At 34.8% G+C, this 10,884-nt stretch overlaps 1 protein-coding gene and 1 long non-coding RNA gene across 4 annotated transcripts in view; one reads left to right on the top strand and one right to left on the bottom strand.

Moving 5' to 3' along the window:
- Positions 1 to 742: 742 nt before the first annotated feature.
- Positions 743 to 5,387, bottom strand: LOC141376105 (uncharacterized). 3 transcript variants are annotated; one of them, XR_012385282.1, is made up of 3 exons: positions 5,282 to 5,387; positions 5,060 to 5,144; positions 743 to 1,501 (listed from the first exon to the last, which is right to left on the bottom strand). It is a non-coding gene; the product is annotated as an uncharacterized lncRNA (long non-coding RNA). The 3 variants fall into 3 exon arrangements; XR_012385283.1 differs by lacking the exon at positions 743 to 1,501 and adding an exon at positions 2,114 to 2,471; XR_012385281.1 differs by lacking the exon at positions 743 to 1,501 and adding an exon at positions 2,114 to 4,190 and having other exon boundaries at positions 4,976 to 5,144.
- Positions 5,388 to 5,441: 54 nt separating this feature from the next.
- The window catches only part of pde9aa (phosphodiesterase 9aa), a 55,429-nt gene continuing 49,986 nt past the window's right edge, over positions 5,442 to 10,884 (top strand). Inside the window, exon 1 of the mRNA XM_009304653.5 lies at positions 5,442 to 5,672. Coding sequence (XP_009302928.2) covers positions 5,610 to 5,672 — 63 coding nt within the window. The 5' untranslated portion in view covers positions 5,442 to 5,609. The remainder of the gene's footprint in view (positions 5,673 to 10,884) is intronic.

Below are 10,884 nucleotides of genomic sequence, written 5' to 3' on the forward strand. Positions count from 1 at the left end.
GCTGTATATATTGTCCATGTAATCAGTCTTTGAGCAGCTCCCAGCTGTGTGTGTAATCAAAGAAGAACCGAAACAGGTGTGAGTGTGTGGTGCGTGACAGGATTTGTAGTTTCGTTGGTGACAGGATTGTATTCCGGGTGATCGTAAATGTTTTCCAGCAATCTACTATAAACTACTAACCAGCTATTTATCAATAGTCAGTAAGCTTTAGGTTATGGGTAGGGTTAGCGATAAAGAATAAGATAATACGTTATGATTACTAGTGAACAGTTAATATCTAAATAATAGGCATGTAATAAACTAGTAGTCAGTAGCATCAATTATGACCTAACGTGTTTATTCGTTTTGCTCAGTATTTTGGTTTGTCCATGGGACAAAAGCAGCTGCATTAATGAGAAAGTTTGAAATAAAAAATGAAAGCTTCAACAAAAAAGTCTGACCCCCTGTATTTATTTTCTGGCCAATGATGTCAGAATTACAGGTATTTTGGAATGGATATGTGAAAGGTGCTTTTGTGGAAAGATAACAAACTGTCCTTGTCTGTGTGTGACACAGCTGGGCAAGATTCTCCCCACTCACACCTGAATTCCCCTGAATTCTGATTAGCAATGCACCTGCATGTCATGACCTCAGCCCATTGAAATCAGCCCTACGCTCCATTCATTGCCTGGCCTTGATGCTAACTAGAAGGACTGCACTCTCCTCACAATCAGAGTCTATATCTTATTCCAAGTTCACTTACTTCTCTTGTTTCCTATGCGTCTCTCCTTCCTAGTGTGGTTTCTCCTGGTCCTTCCTTTGGTTGTCATCATTTCCCCGCATTTGTCTATCTGTGTGCCTGGCTTCCATAACTCCTTCGGTCCCTCCAAGTCATCAGGGGCCTCATGTACAAAGACTTGCGTTGAATTAATACTAAAACATTACGTACGGACAAAGCTGTAAATGTGGATACGCAGTAAAAAGTTCAGATGTACGAAACATTGCATACGCGGAATCTCAAGCATATTCTCTTTGTACATCTGAATTATGTACTTGAAAATGAGTGCACATGCACAATCACAAAACCCCTTTCTGCCTCCTTCCCCATATACATATGGTAATGACTCTACTTTGGCAAAACCAAATGAAAAGCAAGACAAAAGCAAGCAAGAAGAGAAACTTTACAGAATGTGAATTGGAGGTGCTCCTATCGGATGTAGACCGGAGAAAAACTGTGTTATTTGCAGGTTTGTCCTCCGGAATAAATAACAAAAGAAATTAAATACAGTGGGAGTGTTTAGCTCTCGCGGTTAACGCAGTGGGGTCCGAACATAGCACTGTGAGTGAAGTAAAAAAAGAAATGGTCTGATGTAAATGTGCAGGTTAAGAGGAGAACAGCGACGCACTGTCAAAATGTGGACAGGAATAAACGGGGGAACAAGGGATGCTGAACTGACATCCTTTGAGGAGAGAGTTGCATCAATTGTGGGTGACACTTTACCGTCTGGAGTAGTATCCATATCTGTGGGAGACATAGATGTATTAGAGGAACACCTTGTTAGGGCGGTATTGCAGTGCCCCTCCGCTCTTATCAAGGCAGCGCCACTGGCATTTCAGCTGCCTAATCGCCTGCTCTACAACTGACCAAATGGGAGAATGGGCATCATTGTATCTGCATTCTTGATCAGCTTGTGGATTGTTGAGGGGGGTAACAGCCAGGTCTTTAATGGATAACCGCAGTCTCCTAATATGCAGTTAAATTATTACGCTAAATAAAAAAAATCAAAACTTAGCTAGAATAACATCTTTAAATACATTACTCACCAAGAAGCCACCTATCGCGCACCTTGCCACCTTGAAGTTTCCTCGCTGTCTCTCTTTCCAAATTTGGACCCAACTCAGCACAGAGCTCCAAGAGGATAGCTCTTGGAAATCTGAAACGGCTAATAAGCCAGTCATCATTGAGGGCCAGAAAATCACTGTGATCTCTAATTATGCGTTCCCTTCAGATTCGACTATTGACAATGTTCTCTAATAAGGCCAACACTGCCATTGCCATAGACTAAGGGTTGTATACATTTGCTAGTTGCTCTTATATGTTCAAATGTTTTTTTTTTGTTTTTTTTTGTATTTTATCAATATAAATGAATAGCAATATTTTTCATGTGTTGGTGCGATACTTTGTAGTGTGCAATTTAACATAATTGCCTCTAGGAGTCGCCAATGGAAATAAAAACAAACACAAGAAATACATGTACACCAGATATGAAGTTGGCGCGGACCAACGCACATTCTCACGTTAATTTCATTATTAGTAAATCCAAACGTGAGTGTGAAACTTTGCATAATCAAAGTTTTTGTGTATGCAGCATTGATACATACCCCTGGTCCTTCATATCCATACTGCAAAGCATCCCCATCTGAGTTCTGTTTACACCCTGCCATCCTCTTTAATAATCTGTTGTCATACTCACATCTCCTTCTGTGACAGACTGAAGATTTTTTTAATTTAAAGGAAAAGTCATTACTGTAATTTTTTACATATTTACTGGTATTACTGTGTGTAAGGGGCTAATGGCAGGCTTTTTTGTGGGCGTGGGGGGGTAGAACAAAAGTGCCAGACATGCTACTTGTTCAGTGAAAAATCTGTATCTGTTCTGTCTCAAAACATATCTTCTGAAAAATAATCAAAAATAGATTTACATTTTTAAAAAAGTTCAAGATCTCCAAAGCACGTTTAATGATGCACTCACTTCTTGGTTGGGGCTCTCTTTGTATGAATTACTAATTCATTGCAGTATCAGCACCAACGAGTTTACTCACTTTTATTATTAAAGTAAACGAATCACTTCACCCTTATGCACTGTTCAAAATTACTACCCTTTTGTTATGTTAGGGATGAAAACAACCACTAAATTATGCACTATGAACTAAATTATGCACTCAGTTTTGCATAAACCTGTTAATCAACCTCAGTCCTGATCAAAACTACTAAACTGTTCACAAAATTATAGGATTTTAGTTTGTTAATTGACAAATTCACAAATGATATCACAGATTTGGTGAAAAAAATCACACAAAATGATGTATTTTCAACATAAAGTAGTTGTGGACTGGATTATTTTTCCTTTTATCACAGTCTTGGCAATTAAAGACTTAAAATCCTGTAATTATCTAAACAAAGTAGTAGTTTTGATCAGAACTGAGGTTGATTAGCAGATTTATAAAAAAAATCTACTGAATTAATCTAAGCATATTTACTGCAGTTTAATTTTAGTGGATGTTTTCATCCCTAACATAAGAATTGGGATGTAAATGGGTCTTTAAAAAGTGTGTTGTTGAGTTTTTATTTATTTATAGTTTTTCTTCAAAATATATGTCAAAATAAGATTTGTCACCAAATATCATTTCATTTGCTGAAACACAAAAAATGTTATAGCCAAAATAAGACTCAAAATCACTCGAGAGTGGATGAAAACATCCCTAACAACATAAAAGGGTTAAGAATCAACAGGCTTCATCACTTTTTTAATAAAGTCAACTAGGCTAATTGCTTCTTACATTGCATCGTTGGGTCAAATGTTTCTTATCTCCCTCTTAAAGATGTGCTATTGACTTTATTCTGCAATGTGGAAGTAAGCTCCTTACAGTTATTGTTTTAGAACTTCCGATTCATTTGCCAACAGGGGAAATTACTATAGGAATAACTAACAGCAGTAAACAGTCAAACTACATACTCAATAGACAATTGTGGTTATGACAGTACGTGAGAATAAAAATAACTTAAGAAAATACAAGTTTGCAACATCAAACCACATAACAAGCTTTTTTTTCAGCTAAAAATTTACGAAAGAGGATGAGACAATAATCTTGAGCCAATAAGGTTTCAATGGCTGTGAATGCTCGTACTTGAAAGAATGAGGTTAATAGAGTTTAGGTCAGGAGCGTTGGCTGTCCAATCAAGCACATGCAGTAAAATCATGATCAGCGAAGCAGTTCAGAAGTACTTTTGTCACAATATGCAGGGGCAAAAGAAAATTGACATCTCCAAAAATATTAATAATAAAAAAAATAACTTGTAACATAAAAAAGAAAATCTCTAACATAAATCTCTACATCTCCTGGTAGATAATACATGGACTCTGATCTTGATAAAGGACAGAGAACCAACATCAGCAGATGACACAGACCCTCCAAATAATCATAAGCCCCTTTCACACATACAGACCTTTCCGGAAAATTACCGGCAATTTTCCGGAAAGGTCTGTATGTGTGAACTGGCCCTTTTTGAAAATACCGGTAAATTCGTTCTGGCTATTTTCCGGAAAGAGAAGTTGTAACATTACCGGTAATTTGCCAGAATGCTGCGCTGTGTGAATGCAGAAGGAAGATTGCCAGAAAGAGCGCGTACACGTCTAGAACGTGCTGACGTGAGACGTCTGCTTTAACCAATCAGAACAGTCAGACGCATTCACGTGTGCGCAGTTTATGAGAATAAAAGCCTTTGAATATTTTTCTAGACACATTTAGCTGCTATATGTTAGTCAGATAACGTTTCTATGTTCCTTCTTCATGCCAACTGTGTAAATAATTATCGATAAAATGTTTATGATAATCCGTTGTTTGTTTACCTTCAAGCTTTGCGTGTGCCTGTGAGCGCCCATAGCGCCAGCACACACACATATCATGTACATCTCGACATGCGAAAGTGTTTCTCTATGTTTTCATTGGAGTTGTACTCAATACTGATCCATCCGAAGAGTTTGTAATTTAGTCAAACGTTTACAAACACAAGCGCAGCCGTTTAGAGGTCATTTCTGGTTAATGATGTCAGAATTTACCGGCATTTTGCGATGGATGTGTGAATGCTCTTTTCCGGAAAAATTCCGTAACGTCCTCGCCTGTGTGAACATCGCTTTTTTGAATTTACCGGTAAAGTCGTTCTGGAAATTTTCTGGTTATTTACCGGTATAACTGTGTGAAAGGGGCTATAGACTCTGAAAACACTTTACATTTACTTCAAGAGATGTGGATTCGTTAACTTTCCAGCTCTTTTTTATTTATGACATACATGGCTCACCTTCTTTGTAAAGGGTGTTGATGATCGTTTTCATGATAGCAGTATCCCTAGTTACCTTCATGTTTTGGACTAGCCCAGGAGGAACCTAGCATTAAAAAAACAAAGAAATAAAAACTAACTAATTAAGCTCTTAATTTAACAATATTGATTTTTTTTCATTTTCATTGAATTTCATACAGGCTATTAAAAGTCATAAACATCCGAATAAAAGCAAACATATACCAAAAAACTCGAAATGTTAGCTCTGGAAATATGCCTGCTTCATGACCCTTCGGTTTCACACTGCGCTGCATCCTCGCGCGTCCTTGTAGAGCTCGGTTACTATGGTGATCACAAGAAGTGCGCGCGCTTCTTCTCTTCCCGCGCGCGCACTAGTGGGAGTGAAAGGGGGGGCGACGAGTTAAGAGATCAGTGGCAATGAGCAACACAGTCTCTACGACGTTGTTAAATCTGCTCCGGTTCAAAGACACGGTCAGAACTTTCTATTAGGTCCGTCACGGAGGCACAGAACGGCAGTCCCGGGCAGCGGAGGCTGAGAGCGGGGAGCGAGATGGGCAGCGCGTCCTCGGCGTATCGGATGATTTACCTGGAGGTGGACGGACGCGTTCAGAAGGTACAAACAAAACCCTCGAGTGACGCTCAAACTCTCACTACTCGCATGTCTGTGTGTGTTTGGGGATAAATGTGGGGATTGAAGGACAACTGGGTTAGGAAAGTTCTTTCAGTATCTGGGAAATCATGTTTATAATATGTCCCCTTTAGGTAATACAAACATGACGATTGGGTACAAATTTGGTTAAATAAACCAAAATTACGTGTTTTATTTTCCATTATTATTTTACTTGAAATAGCTTTTGTTATTATTGTTTTTATTACTTTATTGTTACTGTTATTGGCGTTAATTTTATAATTATATTAGTATACCTTTTAGTAGTAATAATGATAATAACAACAACAATTATAATAATATTTGTTTATGTTATTTAAGGTTATTTTTCCCTATTTTTCTTAAATGAGTAATAAATATACATACTCATATAGCTATTCACTGTATTTTGTATTTACAAATCTCAGTGCATTTACATTAGTTAAATATTTTGCCCAAATTGCCTTTTGTTTCACATAATATTTATATCCATCATAATAATAGCCATTGGATAAACAACATCGTAAGAAGCTAATTCAGTCCTTAAACTTGAAGAAGTCATAAACTTAAAACCCTAAAATAAAAATAATAATATTTAAATTACTAAAATAACTCAAATATTAATTAAACGACTAAAATGACTAAAAGCATGCATGGCTGATAACAAAAATAACAAAAGTGTTGTTTTACCATTATATGCAATTTATTAAATATATTACATTTCATTGAGTTGTTATTATTATTTTTACATTTATTTTAAGTTAGTTAATACAAATACTATACAAACATAGTGTGCACTATATGCACAGCATGGATACAAGTCAAGTGAAAAAATATAATAAGTATTTAATAATTTAAGATATTTTGAGCCTAATTATTGTATTTCTTAATTTATTAATACAATCTAATTATTTTAATATGATTTTATAAAACTTGGATTTAAAAATTCTCTTTCTAATTGCTACCTTCTGGTATCATGATCCTATCTGTTACATTAATGTGTTGAGGCCAGCTAAAATGTTTTTTATATGTTTTATTGTTTAAATTCTTAAAATTCTTCTTTTGGAATAACAAAATGACTACATGAGATTACTGATGTTACAAGACTGATTATCAGTTTTTACATTTGCTGTGCATCAGTTCATATTTTCACATAATAAACATGTAATATGACTTTGAACATCAAACCATTAGCATTTTTGAACTGTTCATTTTCTCTCCCACACCCTCTCAGTTAGTGTGTCCTGTTTGCCTTCATAAAACCTTTTATTAGTTTTTACACACCGAGTTCCTGATGCTTCACCACATTATAAAACTCCTCGAGTATCATGTTTGCTGGAGACTCTGCTCTTGACTCTGTTTTAAGTAAACAGTTTGATGCTCTTTAATAATGTTTCTAATTTAATATATCAGGCACGACTGGTACAGTATCAGTTTATTTACAGGTATCCAAGTGACAATCATTGGTGACTGTTGGATGTTTGTTGGTTACATTATATAAGTTGCATAATTCACTAGTATCACCAGTAAACTAGATTTACTAGTAGATTTACTAATAGTGAACTGATTCATTGGTATTCATTAGATTCACTAGTATTCATAGTGAACTGATTCATTGGTATTCAAAAGATTCACTAATATTCACTAGATTCAGTAGGATTACTAGTGAACTAGATTCACTAGTACCATTAGTGAACTATATTCACAAATGTTCACTAGAATAACTAGTGAACTGATTCATTGGTATTCAGTAGATTTACCAGTATCACTAGTGAACTAGATTCACTAGTGTTCGCTAGATTCACTTGAATGACTAGAGAATTGATTCATTGGTATTCAGTAGATTTACTAGTATCACTAATGAACTGATTCAATGTTGTTCACTGGATTCACTATTTACTAGAATCACCATAACTAGTGAGCTAGATTCACCAGTGTTCACTAGATTCACTCGAATAACTAGTGAACTGATTCATTGGTATTCAGTAGATTTACCAGTATCACTAGTGAACTAGATTCACTAGTGTTCGCTAGATTCACTTGAATGACTAGAGAACTGATTCATTGGTATTCAGTAGATTTACTAGTATCACTAATGAACTGATTCAATGTTGTTCACTGGATTCACTATTTACTAGAATCACCATAACTAGTGAGCTAGATTCACCAGTGTTCACTAGATTCACTCGAATAACTAGTGAACTGATTCATTGGTATTCAGTAGATTTACCAGTATCACTAGTGAACTAGATTCACTAGTGTTTGCTAGATTCACTTGAATGACTAGAGAATTGATTCATTGGTATTCAGTAGATTTACTAGTATCACTAATGAACTGATTCATTGTTGTTCACTGGATTCACTATTTACTAGAATCACCATAACTAGTGAGCTAGATTTACCAGTGTTCACTAGATTCACTCGAATAACTAGTGAACTGATTCATTGGTATTCAGTAGATTTACTAGTATCACTAGTGAACTGATTCATTGTTGTTCACTAGATTCAGTAGTATCACAAGTTAACTGATTTGCTAGTATTCACTAGATTCACTAGTATTCTCTAGATTCACTAGTATAACTAGTGAATTGATTCATGTGTGTTTACTATTCACTAATATTATTCAAATCACAACTAAAATTAAAATCTCTTCCACAATCATCTGTACCCCTGTGAATAAAACTAGGTCCCCATAAATTTTACTTCCATAAACTATACACCTGATAGTATTCACAGTAAAGTTCATGGCTCGAAATTAACTTTTTTACTTGGTAGCACCGATGCTCCCAACTTTAAATATTTAGGAGCACCAGAAAAACTTTAGAGGCACCGGAAAAAAAATTAGGAGCACCCACCAAAAATAAATGAGCACCACTGCAAATTGTATTTTAAGTCATTTAATGTATTTGAAAGCATCATCAATTAGGACTAACAAAAACCAGAAACAACTATCTAACTAATGTTGTAATGACTTATTTGTGCAATATTTCCAAAATGAATATCTAATAATTAAAAAATATTAATGATGATGATGATGATGCCAATAATACTAACAATGAATTACATTTCTCATTATGATGCTGCCTTGAATGTGCTTGAGTGTGAGTTATCTGCTATGAAACATGTCCTACCTACATGAAGAATAAATTGATGGTTTGCATCAAACACGAATGAAGCATTGCAGCAAGAAATAATTATGTTGTACTATTGTTTTAATATGCATGTTTATTTAATGAATACTATTTCTGCTACAAAACAAACTAAAGATTATAATAAATCATTCAATTCAAGGCTGAAAGCTGCAAAGCAGTCATCAGTAACTAAATAGAAAAATAATATACATCTCATGAAAGAACGGACAAAAGAAAGAAGGAAAAGTCTCACTTTTAAAAGTTTTGGTTTCGGTTTGTGTCATTTTAATGCTCAGTCTCGTTATGCACTGATTTTACTTTTTCTGTGTTTGTCCAATATATGAGGAGGGAAGAGTAGGATTCTTGCGATGACCACAGGCGCAATACCGCTCTTTGTTATAAGCCGCATCAGTTTAAACTTAGTAAAGGCGAGCTTCTTTCAATTCAATTTAATTTTCAATTCAGCTCCCTGACAGCGCAAAGTCAAAGTGATTGATAGCTAATATGAACCAATATAGCGGCAGGGAAAACCGATTCAGCAAAAAAAACAGATATAAAAAAAAAACAGGTCTACCCCAACCATTGTATGCAGTCGCATAAATGCTCCCAAATATATTATAAGGTTGAATAGCTTAATTTTCAGGCGCATATGCGACTAAAATGGTGGCAATTTTGAGCTCTGAAGTTGGACCATTTTTCACCATTGTCGATGGAATGAATAAATTAACAATTGTTTTCTGCAGAGTTTAAAAATATGGCCCACTTAAAGTGACAGCAGATTAATAAACTCACTACAGTTATTATTTCTAAATATTCCTGCTGTTGGACAAACATAATGTACTTTTGAGGTTTTTTCCATGCAAAATGTAGTTGTTTAGATTTTAACTATGCAGATTATTTTTTATTTAAAATATTTAAAATTTCTGAGACACAGCCATTAGCCTGTCATTAAGCAGAGCAAAGATAGTTGATGCTGTCCACCCACAAGATGGTGACAGAGACGGCATTAAAAGCCCTTAGAGAAGGAAAGATCAATGTATTTTCAAACTACAGCTGATTAAATCATTAAAAAATTGGTGATTGACCTAAGTCGATTCTCTTTCTTTTGTATGTTGTAGCGCTGTATTTATACCATATAATTTTAGTGTATTGAGTGTGAGATGGGACTCACATATCAGGAATGTATGTGTTTTGTGTTGGCCACGACTTGTATAACAATTACTTGTTGGTTGGCCATCTAATCCTAATGAGTCTTCAGTTTTCGTTACTGCAGACTAGTTCAGTAAGAAGAAGAAATGGCCATGAGTGTTTAGCATTTTTACTAATCGCAAACACAACAGTAATCTAGTAGTGTTCGCGCTGGTTTGGCTTTTTCAGGGATAATTATTGTGAAATCTTGATTGCAACAGAGAAATACTGGGAAATCTCTGTAGGCTGATGGTATTTCATGACATTCAGCTTATAGTCTTATAATGTAAGCAAAATCAGCTGTTTTGTCATCACTTAAGACATTACGCTAAAGAATTATTCAAATATTAGCTTTAAAATGACTTTGGTAAGGTAGCCTCAAATATCAAACTTCAGTTGCAAATATGAGGGAATGGCGGAAGAAAGTAGTTCCTCATACAAAAGGATTTTTAGACTCTGCGTGTTTGATTTACTTATTTATACATACAAATTTGCCATCAAACTGTTGTATAAGGGTAATTCTTTTATGCCCTTTGATCATATATCCAAAAAATAAATAATTTTGTTAAAATATTTCTTTTTTTTTGTCAAACTAACTATAAAACCTACATTTAAAAAATGTACTAGCTTTCTATTATATTTTTTTATATTACCCAACCTCCTTTTAGGTGTCAAAATTACTGTTTTCACCTTGTCGCACACCCAGAGTTTTAAACTTCAACAATGAAAATAACATCTTAAAATATGATTTACCTGGTATCTATTATTGTATCCTAATTAGCACTATAGTGAAATAATTTTAATATTGTCTATTTATTAATGTGAGACTATTATCAATATTATTTTTAATATTTTAATAT

The sequence above is a fragment of the Danio rerio genome, chromosome 9 (genome assembly GCF_049306965.1).
Source record: "Danio rerio strain Tuebingen ecotype United States chromosome 9, GRCz12tu, whole genome shotgun sequence".
NCBI lineage: Eukaryota > Metazoa > Chordata > Actinopteri > Cypriniformes > Danionidae > Danio > Danio rerio.